Raw genomic sequence first — 27,411 nt, 5'->3', positions numbered from 1 at the left:
GGTAGCATCCTTGAAACAAGGCCTGCTTTTCAATCGGGACCCCTGTTGTGAAGAACATTGAAGCAGCATCCTTCATCTTAACCACTGTCAGCAGATGGATCCAAATTGTTTCGCAAGGGGCAAACGCATGTTGATGTCTGTCTTGCTCTACTTTGATCTCAGCCCAGACTGGCAGTCTTGAACTTGTCCCCTCAGTGCATTCACCTCACGCACACAGACTCAACCCCGTCATAAGCTGCCTTCTGATAAAAGGCTACTAATCTGCAGGACACATTCAATGTTAACGTCCTGACATTAAAAAAAGATCCACAAAGGCTAATTAAATATTGTTTGATATGTTGCAAGAAAGAATCTCGCATGAACGCTGGTGGCTGGCTCAGCTGTGTAACTTCAGTCTCAGAAGGTGAGAGATAGTGAGGTGAACAGTCTGTTTTATGCATTGTAATTCAAGTGGAAGCACAAGTTTTTCCATGGGTCTCCACTGCCCTCTGGATGATTAGAGAAGGAATTGTCCCACCTAGAAGGATGAAACAGCTTGCTATTCCTTTACAGTTCACTGCAGCCAGAGAAACAGCTAATTTTGACACCACTACAAAAAACAGACACATTTATATAAACCTGTAAGGTAGATTTGCTCATTCCTATACTAACACATTGCAGAATCCAAACATAGCCTACCAGGGAGTGCATGGAAAACACAGTACAATGTGCTTAACTGTGAAAACATAAAGGCTGTATTAAGCTTTTCTTCAGTCTAGAGATGGTTGCTGATGACCTTGCTGGGAGGGCTGAGCAAACCTCCCTCTTTAATATATCTGATCCTGGAGTCTGTCTTTGGTGAGGCATGCATGCAGCTTTAACATCAAGGGGCTGGTGGGAAAAGACGGTAAATCTTTGCAGACTCTGTATGCTCCCACTATGCAGCATTCTCTATCAACTGTGCTGGAGTATGAAAAAATAAAAAAGCGTGGTGCAGTCAGAACAGCATCAGATGAAGCATCAGGGGCAACACTGCCCTGCAACAGGACTCATTTGAAGAGGCAGGAATGAGGCATGAAGGGTAGTGAGGGTTACAGAACAAAAGCTGCAGCCATGTTTTACTAAAACGATGTAGCTTGTTAAGCCCCATGTTGCTAAAATAAAAATGTATGGCTGGATTTGTCTTAGTTATTATAGTTATTTTGTATTTTCATATAAATGCATAGCCCTAATATTATTACTATTGTTATAATACTACTACTACTACTACTACTAATAATAATAATAATAATAATTATTATTATTATTATTATTATGTTGTAGTTTTGATAATAATTACAATATTAATAATAATATTCATCATTAAATCACTATCATCATTAAAATAATTGTTCTCCCAATTATTGTTATTATTATTATTATTGATAATAACAATAATAAAATTAAGAGAAAGAGGACAACCAATAAGGTCATGTTCCACCACAGTTCTTCACAGCTGATTGGTGGAAGCTGTCGTCCAATGACAATTCGTCTTGAAAGTGGCTTCTTGGTCAGTTTGGATCTTTTTTTCCTCCTCCTCGAAGAAAATATCAATAACTATCGTAATTTACCTACAGGAACACGATATACTTTTAATTTACCAAAATGTTTCTTTTTCAGGGACTTGCCAGGCTAAGTTAACGAGACTTTCAAAGATAAAAAAGCTGAAAGTGTTTCTATTTAGGCGTCCCAGGGGGAGCTAATCAGCGTTAGCATTTGGGCTAGCATGACAACCAGTGGAACTGCCATCGTCAGTATGGTTCCTTTTCATTTTCATTGCAGCGGGTAAGTTGAAAGTCAACCTCGGTGTAGTTCTATCCGTGTCTCGTCTTTTGTGGTGTATTTTAACATTGGATGTAATAGTTTTAGAGTTCAGGGTCAGGGTAAGTGAGCTAGGGCAGCTAGCAGCAGTGTGTCAGCTAACTGCGGTGTCGCTGTTCGTTGTGCAAACACAGCTGTAGCGAATCTTTGCTGGTCTCAACTGTCGCGGATTCCATTATAAGTGTCTCACAATCAACCTCCTAGTGATAAATATCACACATCCACGTTTGATAAGATGACAGTTGGTTCACTTTTTGCTGCAATGTCCTCTAATTAACATCACCTCGCTATATATGGCGTTTTGTTGGTTTGTTCCGAGTATTGTTGTTGCAACAAAACTTATTGCACGTATTAAAGCACAGTTCAAATGTTTCTGTTCGTGCCTGGAGAAATATATGTATACGGCTGGAATAGGATTTTAGAAGAAAAAAAATTCTGATCTATAAAATATATTTGTAATTTAATTTGATTGTTCATTTTATGTACGTTTTCTTGTATATAATTTGTTTATTTCTGCACCCTCTATTCTGTTTTTTTGTTGTTGTTTTGTTTTGGTTTTTTTACAGGCTTTTAGTATGGACTTCAAAAGAAAGCATATTGCTTCCAAACAGATGATGATGATTATGTCTTCTTTCTACATCTGGATCATTCACATCTCCATAGGAATCTTCAACCACTCCTGCAGGTTATTTGCATTTTTAATCAGTGTTCTGTGATATGACATAAAGTACATGTGTTTGAGCAGAACTTCAAAAGTCAGTTACTGGTTACCTTCTCAGTTTGTGCATTGTTTTTCTTGGCTCTTTTATAATCAATCAGATCTTGCTTTGGAAAATCTGCATCTGTAAACAAGAAAAGGCCGAGGTAAAATTAAATGATCTAAATATTCTACTTTTTATTTCATGGGATAAAAATTCAAATTGAATCACTGTTATTGGGGGCAAGTTGGTTGCTCTGGCCTGCAGCCAGCTCCTAATTTCATTCCAGAAAGACTGTACCATATTACACAGAAAAATGATCTAAAGTTTGCCAATTATGATCATCTATCTACTTAAGAAAATCATTAGGTGGGGTTGCCACATTCTACACCACAACCTCCATTTTCCTGCTAATTGGCTTCAAAACTTAATTGTTCTCGTGAGAACTTACCAAGAGTTAAAATAAACCTTGCAAACATATTTTAGTGAGGGTTTTTTACTCCTCTCCCCTCCCTATATAACCATAGTCTGTTTTTCCTTGTAATCTTGCTACACTCACCTTTGTTTTAGTTATGCTGACCCACAATGCCCTGCGATGTAGTCCGCCTCCTGCATTTAGTTCACTTGAAGTGGACCCTGACCTGTGGATTTAGGTGGACCAGGTCGCTTGTTTGATCTGCACTGGAGTTCAACTACACATTCACACCGGCACTGGACTTTCTATGCAAGTGAGCTGGAGTTTGATTCAACAGGGCTGGTGTGACTGCATCCTAAGAAAAAGCACTTTTTTGAGTCCTTAGGAAACAGGTGGAGAACATAAGGGGACACCGCCAAGGACTGTCTCTTTCATGCTCAAACAGATCGAAGGTAGCCTCCATGCCAAATAAAGCACGGAAAGAGACTTTTTTTTTTTTTTGTGACTAAAAGAATAGAGGTTTTAAAGAATCTGCAATCTTTGAAGAATAATTCAATTCAGGTTTAACCTTCCTCAGCAAATAAAAAGCTAATAAAAGAAAAAAAAAAGTACTTTCAAATATGGTTCAGGAGTTCATTGTTTTTATCTGCTGTGGGAAAGTATGATAATGTTCTGCCATCAGTGGAGATTAAGAAATAATCAGAGTCCAGAAGGAACGGTAAAACCTGTACCAGGCCTGAGCAAAAGCTGCAGCCACAAAAGCAGAGTTAGATTAACTCAAATAATCTACTAATTGGAAAAATATTGCCTGAGTAGTTGACTACCACAATAATGTGTAGTTGCAGCCAGATTAGAGAAATGTCTGAAGGTTTACAATATAAACAAGTTAGGAGTGATTTTCATTCTGGTTCCAGACTAATAGTTCTTTCAGCAGTACCAGTGCTCCTTATTGAATGGTTCAGGTGCTGCAACATAAATTGAAGAATCATTTCTGATGCAAAGCCACATGTTTGTGATTAAAGATATATTCTCTAATAACAAAAAATTACAAATGAAATGTTTTTGTTGCAGGTAAAGGAATAGGATGCAAACTGTAGATATTTTGTGTTTGATTTTTTTGGAATACATACGTTGAATCTTATGTTAAACCAATGTTCTTTGTTCCATATAGGTCAGGCTGCATCCCATTTGCTTGCAGGATGATAAGTCATGTGAATTTTGGCATTTTACACTTAAAATCATATTGCTGTTCCTGTGAAGTAGGGCTAAAATTTCATTAGATCAGTTAGATCAAGTTTTTCCTTTGTGATTTTAAATACCTTTTTTTTTTAAAGTTTGTGCTTAAGGTGGTAACTTTTATTGCAAGTGTGCACTGAGAAATCCAGGTACATTATTGGCTAATTTTATTACTTTAGATAAGCTTATTGCACTGGAACCGCTTACATTTGTTAGTCAGATGTGCTATATTTCCATATTTAAAGCCACTACAGAAATATTGGCCATACATTAATAGTGAAGTTTTTTGTTTATAGGTTTAAAAAAGGGACAGAAACCAACAAACCCTGGAAATTTGAATCTTGGAAATGTCTCTTTACATTTCTCCTAGAGTACCATGAATCGTAAATTTCTTTTTTCCACTGGCATTTTTCTTGTGATCTTTCTGTGTCTTGTTGCATTTGAACAAAATCATATTAATTACTTTTGGAGCAGTTGGACCTCATTGCAGTGAAGATGTGTTTCTCCACATGGTGGCGATATTTGCTAAATCGTTTGTATCGGTTGGGTAACTCATAGATGCTGTCTAATCGTCATAATGTATAAACAATATAGTTATTACAAGCTTGTTATGATGCCAGATTTGTATGTGTTTACATTGATTTTTATCTACAGTAGAGACAGTTTTAATCAATGGTTCTTTTTAGTTTTTGCAAAATAATACTGTGGAGATTTATCCCGGTTTTGTTGTATTTTATTATTTTTAAATGAAACGCCAGCAGGACCCTGGTATATAACAGCATTACATCCCTAGTCTGGAAGCTGGAAGATCCGAGCCCATCATCAGCATCTAGCATCATTTCCCTCCCTCTTCCTCCTCCTCTTTCCCTCTCACCCCAAGCGTTTCGCGAGCGCGCACGCGTGCGAAGCTGCGTGGGAATGGCTGGCTGTGTGACCGAGGGGGCTGGGCCGCTCGGAGCGAGCACTGAGCTGCATGAGTTTGTAATGTCCGCCATGTTGGCCATGGCGTATTGAACCGGGCAGGAACAGCGGAGCGCAGGAGTGAGAGAGACCGACAGACAGCGACTGAGACCCGGGCCTGCCCGGCTCTGTTCGCGCTGCTAACCGGACCTGAAGTCTGCCCTCAGACCGACTCTAAAGAGACCGTGACAGATTCCTCAATGAGAACTCGAAGCAGACGTGCTGTTACTCCAGGCGGTTCCCAGAGATTTATGCTGCATCTTTTATTATAAGAAATGAGTAAACTGTCGTTTCGGGCGCGGGCGTTGGATGCTTGTAAGCCTCTGCCCGTCTTCCACTGCGAGGATTTGCCCGATCTGCACGAATATGCCTCCATCAACCGGGCGGTGCCGCAGATGCCTACTGGAATGGAAAAAGAGGAGGAATCGGTATGTTATTTTATTTTGCGCTCGGCCGCTGCTGGATTTCTTTGACAGTGTTTTTCGGCGCCACAATGTTACCTGCGCAAGCTGGTGCAAAATGGCCGCCATTGCTGCTTTTTTGTTCGCACGACAGATCTCGACGAACACTTTATTTTACTAAACTCTACCTATACCGGGGGGATCATTATATCCCTGTGTTGGGATGGGTTACTGAAAAGTCGTGTTTTACCCGTCGGCTCAGTTGCTAACAGCGCTCAAACGCACAAAGAAGTCACGTGATCTTTGTCGGCGCCACCATTTTGTTGACTTTCTCGTTGCTAAAGGCGGCCATGGGCCTTGGATGATTTGTGATTCCGCTGCGTGAACAGCAGGGGGAGACGGTGAGCCTCCGGCTCGGTTTGACAGCTAGGAATTGGTGTGTTGACAGTTGCAGCCGTGCCATGCGTGCTGGGTGAATACTACAGGGAGAAACTCGTAGAAATCTAATCTTTAATATTAAGGGTGGCGTAAAACTAACATGCTTTCTCCATGGCAAGCATGGTGGTTTAATATTGACTATTTCCCCTTCTTTTGAATGACGTCTTGATAATTGGATATAATTCCTCTGTATGATGGATTCGGCATGTATATGAGCTTGAGATGGATATAAAATTTTAAGGTGGTTGTTGGATATCTGATTGAAATTAATTGTTACTTGGTACCTATTTTCAACTGCAAGTAAAATATTTCCCCTGGGCTTGATGGTTTTACTAAATCTTTATATCTGTAGTAATTGAGCATTTTAAAGTTTCAAAAGTTGGGTTTACTTTTAATATTTAAACTCAGAACAGAGTGTGCATAATATTATTTTAGTTGAACTTTGTTTTGTATGGGCCACGTAATTTTGGGAACTCATTTCCCCCCCAAAAAACTGTAATTGATAATAAACTCTAAATGTGATTGCCAAGCAATAAAATTCAACTTGTGATACACAAGTTCTCTTAAAAAAAATTGTTTCAAAAAAGGAGTACTGGTATTCTTCAGAAAATGTAGAGGCTGCTCGATGTTAGGAAATTGGATGGTAATGTTATTGCTTCTAGGGTTGTATATCAGGACAAGAAGCAACTGCAAAAATATTGCAGAATATTATCGTGGCAGTTGCTATTAACCGATATTTTTCTGACTTTTTTTCTTTCTTTACAATCATTTGTGTTCTTCCCATTTTCCTGGGTTTTAGCATCTCCGCCACTAAAAATATATGCCTGGTATGGGAATCAAGAGCAGTCAGAGCTCATCCAACTGGTCAAACATGTGTAGTCATGACAACCCATCAGTACTTTACAATATTTTTAATGCACACACTCCAGTCATTTGGAAGCCAGAGTAACACAGCGATGCCCCCATCACACATACTTGCTGCACACTGCTGGTCTGCTGGATGAAAAAAGCAATTCCTTCCTTTCACAAGAAAGTCCTTTTGGAAATGAGTACTAAAGCGACCACAAAAAATAGCAAGTGTCTTATATATGTTATATATGTTGGCCTATGTCTATGCATCAAAAATACGTTTTTTAAGCACCGACATTAATTACTGAGATTTAGTTTTAAATGAAAGCCACTTAATCACATTGTGTTTTTGTTTGTGTAAATGCTGTCGTAATAACGGAATTTTTACATAAGGTTTTTGAACAGTTTCACATAATCTCATTATTAGGTGTATGTAAGTATGAAACCTAATTTTATAATTTTTCCAGTCAGGATAAGTATGTAAACCAGAAAACTAAATGAGAAACAGTTATGTCTACACTAATTTATATCTTTATCCTATATACCTCTATCCACTGTTTCTTGTTGTTTTTTTGTCACATCACACCTCAGTTTTTATGTAACTTACTTACTGACGTACATCCAAAGATAAATCCTCATTCAAAGATAAAAATGGTAACGGTACTTCCTTTTTGACCTCAGAACAACTTGAAATCTAGGTTTTAAACTTGATGTTGTTTAACTTGGCAAAGATTAAATGCCAGACAAAAAATATATTTCTTATGGTTATTACAACAAAATAATAGCAGATTTAAAAAGTGCTTTAAATAATTTGTATTTTTGTTATATAATCCTATCCACGTCTTATAGGACTTAAGTTTTATCAATAATAAAAACGCCTGATCTGAATTAGTCAAAATGCTTTTATCACACAGTTGAATCATAAGCCAGATTCAGCAGCATCGTAGAAAAACAGGTAAATGTTTTCTGCTCTGATATCCAGAATGGTAAAAAAAAATAAAGCGTTAAAGGATATGTGGAAATTTTAGCCCTGAAAAGATGAAGTACATTTGTATGAACCGTGCCATTACATTCTTAATAGGTGGAAAATATTTCTTTCTTCAGTTGCGTTTACACTCGGAGCTCGATTGCTTCTCTGAGATGCAACAGCAGACAGAAAACACTGACAGTGCAAAGTCAGCAGAAACCCCGTCTCACCCCATGCTGGCCCTCTACCACCTACTGTACACATCCACACAATGTCATTATGTAACAGTGTGACAGAAGAGATAAAGAGGACAGTTTTACTACAAGGCAGTGCATGGCTTGGCTCCCTGACCCACATCCTCTCCTCCAGCAGCGTCTTTTTTTATTCCCAGCCAGCTAAATGACCACGTGAGACTGATTTACGTTGCTTCTCTTTAGACAGTTTTTTTTTTTTTTTCTTCCTGCTATCCATCCATCATCAGTGTATCAGCACATCATTTTATCATCCATCCGTTTGTCCATTTATCCATCTGTCCCCGCACCATCCATTTATAAGTCTGTTCATCCATTCATCAGTTTCCGTCCATCCCATCATCCTTCTGTCCGTTCGTTTGTCCATCCAGTCGTCATCAGTTTATCGGTCATCCAGCAATCTGTCCCTACATCTTGTCTATCACTCATACATCATTTCATCTGTTTTTCCATGTATCTATTTGTCCATCCTTCTTTATCTCTTATTCATTAATACTTTAAAATTGGCTTTAACCAAGTGGGATCCCTGCGGCGCCTCATCAGCATTCATGGCATTACACCTGGAAAATGTAATTAACTTCCACGCTGTGTTATCTGTGCCATCAGTAATTCTGGCGAAATGGGATACTTAATGTTTTGTTCACGATGCAGGAAGCACCGTAAATACTTGTTGCTTCGTCATTATGCCTCAGTGGTTAAAGACCAGAGCTGACCATGCTACATCTGGAAATGGGTGCTAACATCAGATGAAGGAAAAAGACGTAGAACTGTAACGATGTTGGGTAAAACTGGTCATTAAAATACATTTCCTGACATACATGAAATGGAAAATCTTCCCATGTATGTTGGGTTGTATGATAAATACATGTTAACGTGATCAGGGAAAGTCTTTAGTGTAAAAAAAAAAAACTACTCAGTCAAGTTAGTGATGAAGTGTGCCTTCAGGGTGGATTATGTAACGGGGTTTTTCTGTGAAGTAGCAGAGAGAAATCCAGCTTCAGCCTGAAGTAGTAGCCTGGTATCAGTTGGGTTGTTCTCATCTGCAGTCAGTAATGTGCTGCATGCTGCTTTGTGGCAGTCAGGAAGCAACATGCATCTTCTTGAATCATAAATAGGACTTGTTCTCTGAATTTATTCCAGGTTTTTCGAAAATGCTGTTATGTTTATCAATTTTTGCATTGATTGGCCAAAGATTCCCGTCCTGAAGACTTCCTCTCCTTATTCTGACTGGAATGAGTTGGAAACACCTGCAGGAGGCCCAATTTCTGTTGCCATGGTACCCTTTACCAGTCTACTCTATTTTTCTTGGATATATTTATTACCAGGACCATGTGATGTGAAAAATATGGGATCATTTTTTTTCAGCCTATCTGCATCTATATGACTGCAGGGGAAAAAATGTAAATGCTGCTGTTCCAGGATGTTTAACCTGTTTGAGCGTTTAAAAACTGAAAATAACATTTCTTGAGTACTTTTTATGTACATCTGTTAAAAGACAATTGATAATACACAGTATTTACCTGTTCTGGAATAAACCAAGGTTCCGCAGGACTTATCTTTCCCCTTCAGAGAATATTTGTTTCAGAAATATGATTCCAAATACAGTTCTAGTGGAGTGTTGCTTTTAGTATAACTGGAAGTGGTCTGCCTGCTGTGTTCCAGTGGAAACATTTGTGCAATACTAACCTCCAGGCCTTTTGAGCTGCAACGTTTTTATATGATGCAAGAATTAAAGGAGAATTTTCTTTGAAACCACGAAACCTTTCTAATACTATGTTCATAATCAGTTTTTGACATTGATTTAATTAGCTTTTTTAAGGGTATCGTGTAGAGCTGCATCGTCACAATATCAGTGTGTGCAAAATCCTAGTCGGAAAGGAATGCTTGGATGCAACATTTGATCTAGGATTTCAAGCACTATGCATGCAGGTTTTACATGAAGCAATACTTTGGACAGACTTTCACTGCCCAGATGATAAAACTCAGTAAGTCAGGCGGGGCAGTGTACTTGAGGAAATGTTGGTTAATCGTTCTTACAGTGGTCATTGCAATATTCAGCAATGGTGTTGCAATTATTTGCTTTCCTGACATCATGCACCCTGACTGATGGCTAATTTCTGTGTGAAACATGTTGTTCCTTCTGGAGATAATCTGAAGATTTAAAGGGAGAATGTAATGCTGAGTTTTCACTCAGAAATCAGTTCTGTTCACATATTCACCATGGCAGTAAAATGTTTTTAACTCCTTTCTTTTTTAATATGATAGTTTTTATTAATAGTCATACAGGGTTTCCTTTAGGATTTTTTTTTAATCATGGAGGTGGGCTGCTGAGGGGGGCGGTACGTTGTGCTCTTCAAAACGTATCTGAAACATTAAGCATCAAGGTAAAAGTTATATTAACTAACTACATTACTGTCATTCAAATGCAACATATGTCCGCTCCAAATTCCTTTGAGCCCAAAGAAGGCGTGCGCAAGAGGTACGTTGGTTGACCCGGCTGGAGCAAGACGGACCGGAATGGAACAGATAATTGGAGTTCCTGTAATTGATGGAGAGCGGGTCCGTCGACGGTGACGTTCGGAGTAGTAATGGAGAATGTGGAACTGTTCTCATTGATTAACATAACGGAGTTGCTCCGTCGGTTGGAACAGAACAGAGCAGGAACGGAGGATGTAGAAATCTGTCGCCTCCCTCGACTAACAACTGAAGCGGCTTCGCAGGCAGGAAGGAGCCAGCGGCGTTGGTTTTTCCAAAGAAACTAAATTTTATGGTTTTTTTCTTTTTTGCTTCTAGTCGCAGTGTTGTCTAATGTGAGTAAACCACACAGGCATGGCTGTGTAATATTGTTGCAGAGTTGGGCGCTTATCTTCAGTTGTTCCTATGATTGATTTTTGCAGCATTTCTTTTTCATGTCTGTACTCACTTAGTTGTCCGGGACAGAGCTTCTAAATCAGAGCTACATACTGTTGAACGGCAGGAGATGGAGGGCACAGTGCATTTCAGAATGTAAAGGATATTCTTTTGAAAGTTGCCGTTGTATTTGGCTATCAGAGTAAAGGCTGTTAGGTTAAATGCATTGGTTTGACTGATGTAGACTTTTGCTTTCCAAATGTACGTCACACTCATTTTAGTCCCACGTTTTCAGGCTGCAGTGCAGATAAGAGTATGGTTGAGTGACACTTGGGTGTAGATCTAAACTTTGAAACTGTAGCTGTAGTCTCCAAAATAACCCACTTCAGTTTCCCCATTCACAAAAGCCCCGAATCTACACTTGACAGAGGAAATCCCTTGGCTGTGAAGCGTGGTGGTGAGGATCAAAGCTGGGAAAGATCAGGATATGTTTCAGGTCAGAGGAAGGTTGGGGCAGTCTGCTGCAGGCTGGGTGATTTGGACCGCAGAGAACTGCAAAGTTAGGCTCCGGGTTGCTTTAAGTTTCATTGCTTCAAATGAACAATTTATGCTGGTTGCTCAGCTCAAGAGGCATACAGTTTAACTGCATGTCGAACTCTGAGGTCGGCATAAAGTCAGAAACAAAAATGTGTAATCTGTCATGTTAGTTTAAAGGCTATGCAAAATGTCAGGTTAGCAGAAAACTACTTTTCTTAATATATGTGCGCTTTCCAATCACCTTCCTTGTCGTCTCGTCTTGACTCGAAGAATAATGCAGATATGCTGGTTGATTATTTATATTACATTTCTTTTGTCTTCACGCCCTTTATGTGCTCTGCTGTACGGGATCCGTAGTGCTGCCATACATTAGCAGTGAGGCGAAGCAGTGACACAGACTGAGATTGTCTGTAGGAGAGCTAGTTGAATCAACATTGGTTACAATCTCCATATTTGATGGCGTCTTTATCTTTTTCAGGCCTGCTCTGTTGAGTTCTAATTTTCTACTATTGACACATCAAATACATTTATCATTTTGTTTTAATTCAGCAGTTAAATACGACAGTGTGTCCGATATGCTTTGGGCCCTGAGAGGTAGTGGTTTTACAGAAAATGAGGGCTTTGTCAGATTATCCTCACATGTGCATTAAATCATTTGTTCCTAACCTTTCAGAGTTTGTTAAACAAAAGATGCATCGAAGAATGCACTGTTGGTTGATGTGTTTACAGCCTATAGAAATGGGAACGTTTTAGTGTTGTTGCATTGAATGAACATAAAGGAAATAAGATTCTTTAGTGGCGATTTGATGATCAGCTGGCAGACCCACCCGATCAAAGCAACTTTGGTGAATTTCATTCACTCACGGATTGTTGCATCACTACTTTGATTCAACTCTGTCACAGAAGAACTGACTGCATACATTGGATGAGAAATCAAAATTCTCGGTCACATCCAGACCATTTGGCTGACTGCAGGACGAATGTCTGTCTTGATCTGCTGAGAAGTTTTTCAAACGAGTCGGAAGAAGATTTTAGTTTGACTGTGTTCTGAACTATCTGGTCTACATCTGGAAGTTGGGAGTTTTGTTTCCCATAATTCATCAGGGTAAAACACATTCATTTGTCTTAACTTATAAGTCTACCATAGCTTTAAAGTTTTAGTAGTAGAGGCATATTTCCTTTTTCTGAATATATTGAACCACAAACATTTCAGTATCATGGTGTTTAATATTGTATCAGCGAAGGACTATTTTAACGCACTAGGCAATTATATTTCCAGTGCAAGAGAAAATAACCCCCACATCATTATACCAACGTCACCCGAACCATTGATGCAAGGTAGGATAGATCCTTGTTCTGAGTCTACCCTCTGAAGGTCTCAGCTGAAATCGAGACTCACCAGACCAAGAAATGTTTTTCCATTGTGTATTTGTTCCAATCGTAGCCTCAGTTTCCTGGTATGGTCTTCTGCTGCTGTAGCCCATGTGCACCAGTAACCACTGGTTATTTGAGCTACTGTTGCCTTATCGATCATTTTAAACCAGTCTTCGTTTTTCTTTCTGTCAAAAACGAGGCATTTTCATCCACACAAGTGCCGCTCACTAGAGCATGTTCTCTGTAAACCTGAGCGATGGTTTGTGGACAAATCTTTTAGATCAGCTGTTTTTATGAAATCCTCAGAGCACCCCATCTGACACAAACACCCCTTTCATGTTCAAAGTCCCTTAAACCCCCATCCTTCTCTATTCTGATGCCTGGTTGAGCTTCAATAAGCCGACAATGCATAAATGCATTGAGAATCCTCTGCGTGATTGGCAGATTTTTCTGTTTGTGTTAAAAACAAATTGAATAGTTGTACTTAAAGTGGCCATTGAGTGTCTATCTGGTCACATGGATAGGCTTGGTCACGATCCTTGATGTCCAAGGTTGATGTTTTGTGGTTTACAAACTGAAGCTAAAGGAGGGCTTTGGAGACATTCTGATGACATTACAGAGAAAACGGTGAGAAGAATGTCTGAATCTCAACCTGTATCATTTACCAGAATACTCAGCAATAATGTTGGTTTCCTGATATCATGGAGCCCTAACCCAGAACCATAATTGGGCCTGCTGGTGCTGGTATAATCTTACTCCTACTCGACCCAGGAAGCGGCACAACATGCTGATAGAAAACCATTTTCAGGGTAGCGGTTTTGACCTGGAAACAGAACCAATGCTTTTTTTAATCTCCTTTAACCTTATTAATCTCAAAACTACTAACAAATTGAAGCACTTTGCAAGAGATGGAAAATGAGACTTTTATAAGGATATCTTACTTAATGCTGACCCACATTTAATAATCAAGCCAAGCAACAAGTTGTGAACAGCGTGCGATGTGTAAAATGAGTAGGAAGACTTGTTGGTGCAAGATGGGCCTGAAATCCCTGAGACTACATTGGCCATCTGTTGCATCAAGCACACAAAGGCTTTAATAAGCTGCAGCAGCCGACAGAATTTTCCATCACAGTGTTGGTCTGTAATGTATAAACTATCACATACAGATTTATCTGATGTTGTTGATTTTTATTTCTCTAAGGTGATGTGCAGATTCCTTCATGATTATCCATGGATGGAGTTATTTATGGAAATTGGTTAATTACACCCTTCACCTCTGTTATGCTTGTATGAAAACAAACCAAGAATTTTCCAGTAAGTTCTCCTGTGTCTCTCCTCCAGGAGCACCATCTCCAGCGAGCCATCTCGGCACAGCAGGTCTACGGAGAGAAGCGGGACAGCATGGTTATCCCGGTCCCTGAGGCGGAGCGCAACATCCCGCACTACGAGTTGCTCTACCCCGGGGACTTCAAAATGCCAAAGCAGCTTATTCACATACAGCGTGAGTAGCAGGCCGCCTGCAGCGGGGTTGTGTTTAGAGCTCAGCTGACATTTGGGGCACGTGCTGATGCTGCTGTTTGAATTGGGTTCAGCTCACAGTGCTCTGTACAAGGTTTGGTTAAAACCTATTAAGGCCTGTATGCATCAAGTCAGTATGCAGATGTGTGTTTTGGGGTTCCTACACAGTCAGGTAAAGCATTTCCAGGTCGGTTTTAGGTTAAAGGTTGCTTCATCGATACCCGTAGGTAGATTTGTTTTACAGTCTACCTCCAGGAACGGAAATGTGGAAAAATATTTGTATTCCAGGTCTCATTGTTCAGAAGTTACACCTTCCCTCATCCATTGGTTCCTCCTCAGTCTATCCATTCATTGGTCCCTCAGCATTCATACATTAATCCATTTGTCCATCTGTTTATCCCTTGGCCGACTGTCCCGTATCTGTCTGTCAATCCGCTTGTCCCATTCCCATCTATTTGTTCCTAGTCCGTCCATCCGTCTCTCCGTAGTCCATCTACTCATCGGTTCTTTGTCCATCAGTCTGTTTTTCATCCTTTGGTCCTTCCGACTGTCTGTGCCTCAGTCATTTTGCTGTCCCTCGCCTATATGCGCCCATCAATGCGTCTCTTGCCTGCCTGGCCCTCATCCATCTTTCCGTCCATACATGTGTTCCTCGTTCCTGGGTTCTACCATCCATTTGTCCGTCTGTCAATCAGTTTGTCATCCATCAGATTTTCCCTTGTCTGTCTTTCCCTCAACCAACTCTGTCTTTGACTTATCTGTGCATCCATCCATGTCTCCATTATCCACCCGTTTCTCATCAGCGCTTCTCTTTGTCCTTACATGTTTCTCATCCCTCAGTTCAGGCTTCCATTTTTCCTTGCTTCAGTCAGTTTGCCCCACGTCCATCCATCTGTCCTTTTTCCCCCTGACCATCCATTTTAGTCATCAGTTTGTCTCTTGTCCATTTGTCTATACCTTGCCTGTCTCTGTCCTCTATCTGTCTGTCTGGTTTTTTTTTTTTTTTTGTTAGTTTTTTTCAGATTCTAAGTCAGAATAGTAAAAATAGCTGCCATAAATTGACAGTAAAATGTGTTTTTATACTTAACAGTAAATTAAAAAAGGGCTGGAAACTCTGGAACTTGGTTGAGAATATTAACAGAAAAAATGTGTAGGAAGCTTGACATTTTGAGAGGTGAACGTACAGACGTGTTGAATCAGATCAGAATCAGAAAAGCTTTATTGCCAAGTACGTTTTTGGACATACAAGGAATTTGTTTTGGCGTAGTCAGTGCAATACAATACAAATTAAACAGTATAAACATATCTACAATATAATATAAATATATGTGCACAGTTTTAAGTGAGTGAGAGTAAATATAGAGCAGTATAAGATGCAAGAGCAATACAACAGTGCAGATGATCATTGTGCAAGTAAAGCAGTGCAAGTAAGCAGGAGTCCATGCTGAACGTTAATGTAACGCATAATGTTGCAGGTTACAGGTGTCCTGTCAGCAAAAACAGGGGGGTGGGTGAAAGGGAGAGTGTCAGTGTGGTTTCCGGGCTTTGTTAACAAGGCTGGTGGCAGATGGGAAAAAACTGTTCTTGTGGCGTGAGGTTTTGGTCCGGATGGACCGCAGCCTCCTGCCAGAGGGGAGAGTCTCAAAGAGTCTGTGACCAGGGTGGGAGGGATCAGCCAGAATCTTCCCGGCCCGCTTCAGGGTCCTGGAGGTGTACAGTTCCTGGAGCGACAGTAGACTGCAGCCAATCACCTTCTCAGCAGACCGAATGACACGCTGCAGCCTGCCCTTATCCTTGGCTGTAGCAGCGGCGTACCAGATGGTGATGGAGGAGGTGAGGATGGACTCAATGATGGCTGTGTAGAAGTGCACCATCATAGTCTTTGGCAGGTTGAATTTCTTCAGCTGCCGCAGGAAGAACATCCTCTGCTGGGCTTTCTTGATGAGGGAGCTGATGTTTGGCTCCCACTTGAGATCCTGGGAGATGATGGTTCCCAGGAAGCGGAAAGATTCCACAGTGTCAATTGTGGAGTCACAGAGGGTGATGGGGGCAGGTGGGGCTGGGTTCTGCCTGAAGTCCACAACCATCTCCACTGTCTTTAGAGCGTTGAGCTCAAGGTTGTTCTGGCTGCAACAGATTCAGTCCAACAGATGGTCCACCTCCCATCTGTACGCAGACTCGTCGCCATCACAGATGAGTCCGATCAGGGTGGTGTCATCCGCAAACTTCAGAAGCTTGACAGACTGGTGACTGGAGGTGCAGCTGTTGAACACAGCCTTGGGGGGAACCGGTGCTGATGGTCAGGGAGTCAGAGACGTGCTTCCCCAGCCTCACGCGCTGCTTCCTGTCAGACAGGAAGTCAGTGATCCACCTACAGGTGGAGTCGGGCACACTCAGCTGGGAGAGTTTCTCCTGGAGCAGAGCTGGGACGATGGTGTTGAAGGCAGAGCTGAAATCCACAAACAGGATCCTGGCGTAGGTTCCTGTGGAGTCCAGGTGCCGGAGGATGAAGTGAAGGGCTAGGTTGACTGCATCATCTACAGACCTGTTGGTTCTTTAGGCAAACTGCAGGGGGTCCAGGAGGACTCATGACTCAAGTTTCACACATCCTTCTGTTCTGAATGTTTACGGGTTTTTTTAAGGTCAGTCATACATTTTAATCTTATAGACACTTTTGACCATTTTTAACAGGATATTATTCCCTGTGTTTGTCTCGCCTTCTCCATCCTCCAGCTTTCAGTTTGGATACGGAGCTGCCAGACTACGACCTGGACACGGAGGACGAGACGTTTGTGAATAAGCTGAAGAAGAAAATGGAAATCACCCCACTGCAGTTTGAGGAAATGATTGATCGGCTGGAGAAAGGCAGCGGACAGCAGGTATTTGTCTCCCAGTAGAGGGCAGCTCAGGTTTGCATGCATTCAACACTTGTCAGTGTGGTAAATGAGACCGCGATTCCTCAGCTGTTAACAACCTGGTCTGTTCTTGGCCGGAGCTGATTAGATTATTTATCATAGTAAAGGCAATATTAGAATCCCTTGTTGTGTTTAATTAGGTAATGGCCAATTAAGAGAGCAGTTTGAGGTACGATGAAGGGATGACATGATGCAGTCAGTTAGGTTTTTTTTAATATTTCATTTTAAATTGAGGTTGCTGAGCACAGCTTATTTCTGGTTTAGGAGTTTTTTCACATTATGATGTACTGAGTCCACCATTAAACATCTACGTATGTATCTGAATGACTCAGTTCACATATTTTGGTGCAATGCAGCATATTAAAGTTAGAAAGTCTTGAATTAGTTTACCGTGTACACTGAGCAGTTTACGGGAGTACTTTAAAACAGTTTATAAGTAGCTGTTCTGGATTGGATGGTGTGGCAGTTTGACTGTAATCTGAGTCATTTTCTCACCGGATTCTCCATGTTTCTCATCGTTACTGTTTGTCTGCAGCTCGTCAGCCTGCAGGAAGCCAAACTGCTGCTGAAGGAGGACGACGATCTGATCAAGGAGGTGTTTGATTACTGGAGCCGCAAGAGGAAAACCTGCAAGGGCGGCTCGCTCATCCCCACCGTCAAGCAGGAGAAGCGGGATGGTTCGAGCACCAGCGACCCTTACGTGGCCTTCCGCCGACGGACGGAGAAGATGCAAACCAGAAAGGTAGTACAAGACTGTCATCCAAGTTGCTAGTTTGGGTGAATCATTTTCTTCAGAGTAGATATATGCTGGCATGGAAGCTACCAGTACCAGGATGGGTAATCTTTGACAAATCCTCTGTTCTGTTAGAATCGAAAGAATGACGAGGCATCGTATGAGAAGATGCTGAAGCTACGCAGGGACCTGAGCCGCACCGTCACCATCTTGGAGATGATCAAGAAAAGAGAGAAGGTCAAGAGGGAACTGCTGCACCTCACTCTGGAAGTAGTAGAGAAGAGGTAAGAGGATGAAGCCAGGTTGTAAATCTCTCTCTCTGTGTGTGAGAAAATGTATTGAAACCATATAGCCCTGACATAATTGCTACTCTGGTCCAAAAACCTTCACCTAACTAACGAGCACTATTCTGCACAAAGGGATAAAAATGACTACCTAACAATAATAATAAAAGAAAATATCTGCGCATTGAGTGTCTATGAAGATCAAACCAGCAGTTTTATGGACAAAATGTGCAATTAGGGTCAACTTGGAAAGAGAAGCCCTCCTGGTGTGCTGATGTCTCAATTTTCGGCGATCAGCTGGTAAACGGCGAGTTGCTCCCTTAGCCTCTAGCAGCTGATTGCCCCAAATCTCAAACAAGGGGTCATAAAACTCTGAGGAGGGAACTCAGTGGGAAACTTCCAGTAATACAACTGGGACAAAGGAATAGTCAGGCCACAAGGCCCAGACCACAGCTGCTTTGAATGAAAAACTTTTAAAAGTCCAACTTCTAACCCTTGGCTGATTTGGGATCAGCCGGACAAAAAGATAAACAGGTACATTTCTGATCACATCCGCGATCAAGCAACACAGCATAAAACGCTTTAATCAGTACTGCATGCAACAAGTTGATACCTTGGATTTAACTACTGGTGATTCTACATCACCTTAACTATGTCCCACCCTGCCTAGACCTCTAAATACACCTATCAAATTTAATATAAAAAAAAGAATGAAATTACTTTGACGTTGATTTCTTCTCCTCACCGGTTGAGGATGGGTAGGAAATCGGAAGGGGGAAAAAAACGGGGGAACACCAATCCGCGATCAACTCAAAAACGGTAAACTTCTCATCCGTCCAAACGGGGAAAACATGAACCGTTGCAGTCGACTGAATCAACAAGGAGGAAACTCATCTCCTTGGAAACAAACCTCTGGGTTTTTACCTGCGCCGGAGTGTCGGCGGGGTCTTCGATTGGTTATAAATCCTCTGATTTTCTCGTATCAGACAGATTTCCTTCTTTCAAGCTCTTCCAGGAATGGTCGTGTGGAGGAAAAGTTCGCCTGCGAGCTTTTGTCTCTCCAGATATGTGGCTCCATTACGTCGTCCCCAGAGACACGCTGGAAATGGCAACGAAAGTTTGGTTGCCGTGGGTTTTATAATCCTGGTTGAAGTCAGAGATGCAACGTTTCTTGAGCTCCGCATGTTGAACTGCGCAGCCCAGCCGGTCTATCCTTCCAAAATGGATGACACTGTGTTCGAAGCGTGTCTGGCTGGACATGAGCTCTTATATCAGATTCAATTCAAAGGATTTCTTATTCCTAGTCCTGGAGAGAAGAGCGGTCTGTTACTGGTTGATTAGGTCATTGATCGTTACCAGAATGGCCTTTTTAATTGGTTCATTAACAGTGTTTGTATAGTTTCTGCTGTTGTAAGTTTGTTGTTCAGAAAAGCTGAAAACTTTGGGAATCACTGGTGACTCTGTAAACTCATGCTTCACTGCTCCTGTTAATTGGTGGCAGAGTTAGTCTTATTTTTGTGTAATCAGTTTAGAGTTGAGCTTTGTGTTCAGGAGTATATTCGCTTGTTTACTTCCTGGGGAAGACGGTTCTTCTCGGTCTACTATATGGTTGTATCATAAAATGTTTTCTTGTTTATATAGAAACAATATTCTTTGCTAGGCTGCAGTTTAAATTATATTTTTCCCCCCCTCCTCTCAATGAAGCCCGTTGCAATCCATCCGGACATGAAATCCAAGCAGAATGGAAGTCCTCTGAAAGGAGCTGTCAGACGGAGGCTAAATTGGACCCTTCTCCTTGAAGTGGTTTTGATTTGTACTGACATTTCAATTTCCTCCTGTTATCCCATCCTGGTCCCTGTCTGCGTATCACAGCTAGTGTTCCCTCCCAGACTGGAGCACTCTGCCCATTAGCTGGCTGCTATATGGACCACTTCATTATGGGATGTTTGTGTAGAGCAACCTGGCTGTGCTGTGAGCTTCGAACGGCTCGTAGGCAGTGTGTTTTGGGCTCTTCCTGTGCATTGGCATGGTGTTTTTTTTTTTTTACATCAAATGCTCCTCTGTTATTGACAGTATGTGTACATTATTAGAAACCTAAAGTTTTACCACACATGCAATCAGACCGGCTTGTCTTTATGTGAAGTAGGTGAAGTTGCCTCATTTATCCGTCTAACGCCCTTCGTTTCACTTTTCCTTCAGGAATGTGATGCCTGACTTTGGCACCGAGGTGATGGCTGAAGCTCAGCAGCGGGCTCTGGTGAAACCCGTTTACACCATCCCCATCATTCCTCTGTCAAACAGCAACCAGTACAGACACCAGGACCACCACTTGGACATGAAGGACTACAAGAAAGTAAGGCCATGCACAGCTTCATTGTGTCCCCCTTCTGCATATCCAGGTCTGAAGTTGATACACTTACAGAAATACAGGCGCATTTCCGTGAATTTGATTTGAATAAAGTCCATTTATTTCACTATATTTCTGCTCATTTTGATGATTAGTGCTCACAGCTAATAAACACATTTTTGTGTCCGAGAAATGAAGAATATTTCATAAGACCCATTGTTTAAAAAAAAAGGGCATTTTTGAGCACAGAAATGTGCTGTTATCTACACCTGAGGTGCTCAAGTCCAGTCCTGGAGTGCTACCATCCTGCAGCTTTTAGATCCATGCCTGCTCTAGAAAGTCTGAATCAAATGGACGAAGTCTCCAATCATCATCATTTAGCTCTGAAGAGGCCTGGTAATGAGCCACTTATTTGATTCAAGTTTGTTGGATGGAGGATGTATCTAAAAGTTTCAGACTAATAGCTTCTGAAGGCTAGACTTGGCCACCTCTGGGCTACACGATCGTAGGGAAGATAGCTCAGTGTTCCTGGAGGACAAGTCAACTAAGCTGGCTGTTATATTCTAGTAGTTTCCAGCATTTTGTAGATGGCGATGACCTCATAACAAATGTTAACTTTTTGTTTTTTACTCAACCTCTCACACAACAGTGATGGCTGGCCAGTTGGTTTGTGCTGACTCAACCCACGCTTTGCCATTTCTAAATGGCAGCCAAGTACAACTCATCCACATTTAATTAACACTTTTATTTTAGAACGAGCGAACATTTGAGTTTCTGTATATTTTTACGCAAATCTCTCAAGTTTCATCTTTTCTATTCCAGACTGCAGAGTGGAGCAGTACCACTTGTGTTTAATAAGGGGGCACAGATTGTCTGATGGCTAACAGCTATTTGCCTCAGGTTGTGGGTTTGATTCTGGCTTCCTCCTGTCGAATGTCGATGTGCCCCTGGGCAAGCACTTAACCCCAGTTTGCCTACCGATATGAATGTGGGAATGTTGGGAGTGTCATTGGGTGAACGTGGATCTAGTGTAAAACACTTTGAGTGGTCAGTATGACTAGAAAAAGCGCCGTATAAATTCAGCCTATTTACTGCGATCAGATGAGAAGTATCAGCACAGATTGGGTGATGTTGGCCCACCACACTGTTCCACCTCAGGAGGTTGTCACAGAACCATAAGGGCTGTAAGGTGAAAGGAGGCGCTGGGGTTGTGGATTGTGGGTGACAGAGATGCGATGCAAAACCCTGCCGCATCATTTGGGTCTGTGGATGCAAACAGAACAGAGCCACTTATTGTCCTCCATCTAATCCCAAAAACACATTGATCAGCAGGATCTGAGACAGATGACGTGGGGAATGTAGCTCACAACATTTGATGAAATGCATGGGAAGAGCAATCTTTATGGTCGCCACACAGAGCTCAGCCAGATATTGTTTCTTTTAAGAAAAAAGACAAACCAATTTTATGCTTCTTCTCATGCATGCATGCTTTAAAACCTCCCTTTGCTCAGCTTCTATGGTAGGGTCATTATTGATCCATAAAGAGGGCTTTGTGACTATCTTAAAATGATGATCTGACTGAGTCTGTAGATTTAAATCTTCAAGATTATAATTCAGAAATTGCCCTCTGACCTCAACAAACACTATTTGAGATTATATCTCCCATCAGATATTAAAAGCTTCTAATATGATGTTTGCCTTGTCTAAAACATGTTCCTCTGGGAAAAATATGGGATTACAAAATTCAGTGGAAACAGTTTCCAACCACCTTGTTTCAGTATATTTTATTCCTGAAGAAGGTGACGTATCTCTTTGTATTTGACCAGAGCTCTTCATGCTGTTTGAAGGGCTTTCAATAAAAAACTCATATGTGCTTTATAATGCTAGTTAGTGTTAATTACTTCTGTTTACATGGATGCAACTAAACAGCTCAGGGCCAATATTTCTAACAGCCGTCTTTTCACAAAGTGCCAAAATTAACTGGTAAAATAGTTTGTGCACATAGTTGGTTCAACCTTTAACTGTTGTTAAAGGCCACTTTAACTGGAAACCTGTGGTCCGTTTGAAGCAAAGTGTGAAGAAATGATTTGTGATTTGAAGACTTTTCTACTCCGAGGTTCTTGGGGATGCAAATAAAAGATCTTATTAGCTTGGTTGACTGGAGGGAGTTGATCGCATAAATTGCCACAAGCGCACGTTTCCTCAACTGATTTTCAAACAGCAGCAAATAGTTGAACCTTACTGTACTCTAGATGTTTTAACGTGAAACGTTTCTGACAAACGCTTGATTTACTCAGCATGTCGTCACACACCACTGCTGTGAGCTCATTATAACCCCATCAGCTTCAGTGACCAGGACTCTCTACAGCCCTGCAGGGAAACGTCTATCCCAAATCTTTTCCTCTCCATATTTCCCTCTGCCAACCTGCTGACGTTTCATTTCAGGTGAAATCTACAAACCGTTCTTCCTTACGGCCTTTCTTTTTTCCCATTTATTCGGCACTTTTATTCTCCATCACAGAACGTTTCCCCTCTCTGTTTGCTTTTTCCCCCGAACTCCGAAGGCTGAAAGGAATCCGACTAATCCTCGTAGAGTCTGTTCAGACAGGGAAGTGTCGTCCCGCTGGGGAAGTCTGGGTGAAAGGTGGCACGGGGCGAATAGCTGCCATCTGGCTCGGCGGCGCCATCTGCCACGTGCCTCCATCTGCATATCAATGCTTGGCTCACTGTTGTTCCTACTGACTATTAATAGGCCGTGGATAGACTGTCACCTCTGAGTTACCAGCTAGATTATTATTGATTTGGATTTAAATATGTCATTACGTTTGACCAGACTAGAGTATAAACATGTTATTTTCGCTTTGTTTTCGTAGCCGGAGAAGACAGAGGCAGTACGAACCAAGAGGAAATATGAGAAGAAACCCAAAATGGCTCCGATGTTGGTGCCTCAACATTCAGGGCCCTCTGTGTTCAATCCTAAGGACCTCAACCAGTATGATTTCCCCAGCTCAGACGAAGAGCCATTCTCACAGGTATTCTGGTTCCGGTTCAGGTGAATTCTCATTAATGATCAATCTTGAAGATGTAAACATTAAAACATGAAAGCTGGGATTGCTTAAAATTAGCTGTGCTTTATCAGATCCCTTTCTTTCCATGTGGTTTTCTGCTCTCTTCTGACTTCATTGTTGTTGTTTTTTATAGATCCATTCAGGTTCCTCTGAAGCAGAGGAGGAGAATGACCCAGATGGCTGCTACGCGTTCAGGAGAAAGGCTGGCTGTCAGTATTACGCTGTAAGTGACCTCCTGTGACTCCTGCGTTTTCTATTTATAGCTCCAACAACAAGGCTGCTCGGCCGGGCTGCCTGCTTGCAAGTCTTCCTCGCTCTGACGGAATAAAACAATGCAGAAATGAACGCCTCGAGATGCACAAACTGAGAGTTTGTAGCCAGTTTCTGATTTTTGTAAAGCTCTGATCTTCTGGTACTGATCTATTTAAGGAGGAAGATCTGTTTTTTCTGCTTTCCAGATAAATAGAAATTTATACCATCTTTCCAAAGGTTTTATAGTAAAATGAAAAAGATTTTTCTCAAAACAAGACCAGGTTACAGATGATTCCCCATCTATTTTAGTCCTCTACAGTTGAGAATCAGGGTTTCTGTAAAGTCGTAAAAAGTCTTGATTTAAATCAGAAGTTTAGCTTCTATTTTCAAACTTTTCAAAGATAAAATGATTCCAAAAAAGTCATGTTGCTGTTCTTCAGCATAACTGTATAAAAAGATTTGCTTTTTAGCTACCAAATAACCGGTCACCTATCAGTACCGGTCATATCAACGGACCCTGGTAACAATAGTCTTCATTTTACAGTGTCGTCCAGACAAGACTGGCAACTGGCCCTGGGTAAGCCCGTCAGAGGGCGGGCTCGGTGACCCGCGCTACCGCTACTGTCTGACCTCACTCAACATGCCATGGCGATGCATCGGTTTGGCACGACGCCGCGTGGGCAGAGGGGGCAGGTGAGTCTGTCCTCGCTGTTTACTGCTCCGTCACGGAATGGTTTTAAAGAAATATGCAAGTAGGATTAGCGTTTGGTTTTTTTGTGGCTAATTTTAGTGTTCTAACCTGCGGCTGTTATATGTAGAACCTTCATTGCCATGAAAATGTTTTCATACCTCTTGAAAAGTTGCTCTGGTACTAACGTTCAACATACAAAATGCTGCCCAGTTAAAACTAACACTGCACCTCACACTGAATACACCTCTCCCTTGGTGAGCATGGTGGTGGTGAAATCATGCTGTGGGGATGCTTTTTTTGGCATGGACAAGGAAGCTGCTCAGAGTTGAAGGAGCTTAAAAACAAGGCAAGACTGGAAGAAAACTTATTGGAGGCAAACCCTTGCTGTACACATATAAGTGTCAGAATGGCTTGAATCTGTGGAAACGCTGGTGCTCACAAACATTCCCTATCCTGTCTGAGTTTCAGCTGTTTCAACCTTTTATATATAAGTTGGTAGAGAAAAATACTCACAGCTGTAATTGCGGTGAAAAAGGTGGTTCTACAAAGTATTGTCCCAGGGAGACTTAATGCAAATCCACAGCACGCTTCTTCAGTTTGTTTAAATTTATGATTATTGTACCATTTCATAATTAATGCACTGCTTTGTGTCATCTCATAGAGACCCAATAAAATACACTGAAGATTGTTTGTAAAAGGACATCATGTGAAAAGGTTCAGACGGTGCACTGGCAGTATTCTGATAAAATGTAAACTATGACCCGATGCAGTCAGTTTCTGTTGTCTTCTGCCAGAACTAGCCTGGATGTGCTGAGGTGTTTTAGCACACCAGCTCTTTAGCTGCCTCCCAGCACCCATTTGGCAGCCATATTTGACTATAAATACCCAGCTGGCTGTTTATATAATGAAGGTGACAATCCTAATGTGAGGATCGCCCATCTCTGTAGCTAATAGGCTGATCCCAAAACGTAGCTGCAGCTGAGACATGTCCTGCAGCTTTGTCTGATAGCTCTCCCATCTAGTAAACCACAGAAACTAGAAGGCTTTAGCGAGATGCTTCTCAGTGCCAGGTGTTGTAAATGAGAGCATCTGGGTTATTTATCATCTTGTTCACAGGCAGGGTTCTGTTTGTGTTTACAGCGACCTTATTGGACGTCCCCCAGGGGGGTCTGAATGATCCGTCTCTGAATTAAAATGTTCTATTTAAAAATTAGATATTTTAACTTGATTTATTTGAAAAACCATCATCTTCACGTGGGTGGTATTTACGTCCAGTTAAAATTAAATTATAGCTTTTCTTTGTTTCGCTGCCTAATGTCTCAATCAAGGTTTAGAATATTTTAACCGGACATTTATGGCGCATATTTTTATACTGTAACTGGTGATAGAAACAAAGTTCCTTCCCTTGGCTGTCCCACATTTTGTCACATTCAATCTTTTAATTATAATGTGTAGAATTTGAATTTTATGTTAGACAAAGAAAAGAAAAGCTTAACTGCAGAAGGAAAATTCTGCATGTTTTTTTACAGATTTGTTTTACTAATTAAAATCTAAGTAGTCCTAAGCATTCAGTGCAGGTTGTAGATCCACCTGTGCAAACTGAAAACTTAACTAATTAATCATTTAGTGAAACGTTTCTTACAGCAGGATGCTGCCACCACCATGTTTTACCCTGTGGGTTTATGTTAAGTTCATTTTTGGTTTCATCGTCCAAAAAACTATTTCACTGTTAGCTCCCCCCACATGCCTAGTGGTGACCTTTTTAAATGGACTATGGCTCCCTTTTGCCATAGTTGGCAGGTGTGAATACTTTTTAAAGGCACTGTAGCACTTCATGTGAAAATAGCGGTGGTTTAGAATAACGTTTTGTCCCCACTATTAATGAGAGACAACGTTTTCTGGGGATTTTTTATTTTTTATTTTGGTCTCGTGAGGTTAACATATAACTGTAAATGAAAACAGTGCTACTTAAAAAGGTTTCCAGTTTTTTGGACTCAACCAGTGGTTCTAATCCAGCATTTTTGGACTTGACCCAGTGATTTTTCTTGGTTTTGTTTTAGGGCTTTGATGGACAGAGCACACACAGATCTGGCCATCATCCAGAGTATGGACTCCGACCCGGAGCCTGAACCGCTCGCCTCAACACTTCTAAGCTCTCCGCTTCGCAGCTCCAACACCAGTACCTCAGAAACCAATACCTCGGACCCCGATGGCTCCTTCAGCTTTCCCCAGCCTTCGTCATCGCCCCCCTCGTCATCAACACCTTTGAACCTCAGCCGGATCCTTTTGAACATTAAAGCGTGCCGCTGGAGGCATTTCAGACCACGGACGCTATCCCAGCACCCTGCGGGGGGAGGAGATATTTCTCATAGTGGATTTAGGGATTTTGGCCGAACTGTTTCGGGATTAACTCGGACCCTGTCTGGAGGTTCAATCTCCCAGAACCGCACCGGACCTACCACCACTCCTGTTAATGGTGAGTCGTTCTTTTCCCCTCTGTGCTGCTTAGTTTGTTTTATCGGACTGCAGCTGTTCATTGTGTTGCTTTATGATGTTAGTTTTGGAGAGAAAGTTTTCTTGGCCTCACAAGAAGCTTTTAATCTGATTCAGGAAACATGTCATTCCTGACAGGCTGCTGATGGTGTGTGAATGCTTTTGTGCCTTCTGGGATAATTAAAGACTGAGTTTAGTCTCAGGATCATTAAGAGATAATTTACCACTTGGTTTATCTGGGGTCAGCTTTATTTGGACGTTCATTGTTATTTCTGCAGCCTGAAGACATTAGAGA

At 41.4% G+C, this 27,411-nt stretch overlaps 1 protein-coding gene across 4 annotated transcripts in view; it reads left to right on the top strand.

Moving 5' to 3' along the window:
• Window positions 1-1,523: 1,523 nt before the first annotated feature.
• The window catches only part of LOC124858023 (enhancer of polycomb homolog 1-like), a 37,449-nt gene continuing 11,561 nt past the window's right edge, over window positions 1,524-27,411 (top strand). The window contains exons 1-12 of one of the 4 annotated variants that reach the window (XM_047349714.1): window positions 1,524-1,803; window positions 2,406-2,524; window positions 4,124-5,576; window positions 14,157-14,316; window positions 17,067-17,212; window positions 17,784-17,990; window positions 18,117-18,265; window positions 20,465-20,618; window positions 23,486-23,644; window positions 23,814-23,903; window positions 24,477-24,625; window positions 26,684-27,099. In XM_047349714.1, coding sequence (XP_047205670.1) covers window positions 5,424-5,576; window positions 14,157-14,316; window positions 17,067-17,212; window positions 17,784-17,990; window positions 18,117-18,265; window positions 20,465-20,618; window positions 23,486-23,644; window positions 23,814-23,903; window positions 24,477-24,625; window positions 26,684-27,099 — 1,783 coding nt within the window. In that variant the 5' untranslated portion in view covers window positions 1,524-1,803; window positions 2,406-2,524; window positions 4,124-5,423. Of the gene's footprint in view, window positions 1,804-2,405; window positions 2,525-2,658; window positions 5,577-14,156; window positions 14,317-17,066; window positions 17,213-17,783; window positions 17,991-18,116; window positions 18,266-20,464; window positions 20,619-23,485; window positions 23,645-23,813; window positions 23,904-24,476; window positions 24,626-26,683; window positions 27,100-27,411 lie in introns of all 4 variants that reach the window. The other 3 variants (XM_047349713.1, XM_047349712.1, XM_047349715.1) reach the window with 3 other exon arrangements.

This window comes from Girardinichthys multiradiatus, chromosome 21 (genome assembly GCF_021462225.1).
Source record: "Girardinichthys multiradiatus isolate DD_20200921_A chromosome 21, DD_fGirMul_XY1, whole genome shotgun sequence".
Taxonomy (NCBI): domain Eukaryota; kingdom Metazoa; phylum Chordata; class Actinopteri; order Cyprinodontiformes; family Goodeidae; genus Girardinichthys; species Girardinichthys multiradiatus.
This window is presented reverse-complemented; position numbering and strand designations above follow the sequence as displayed.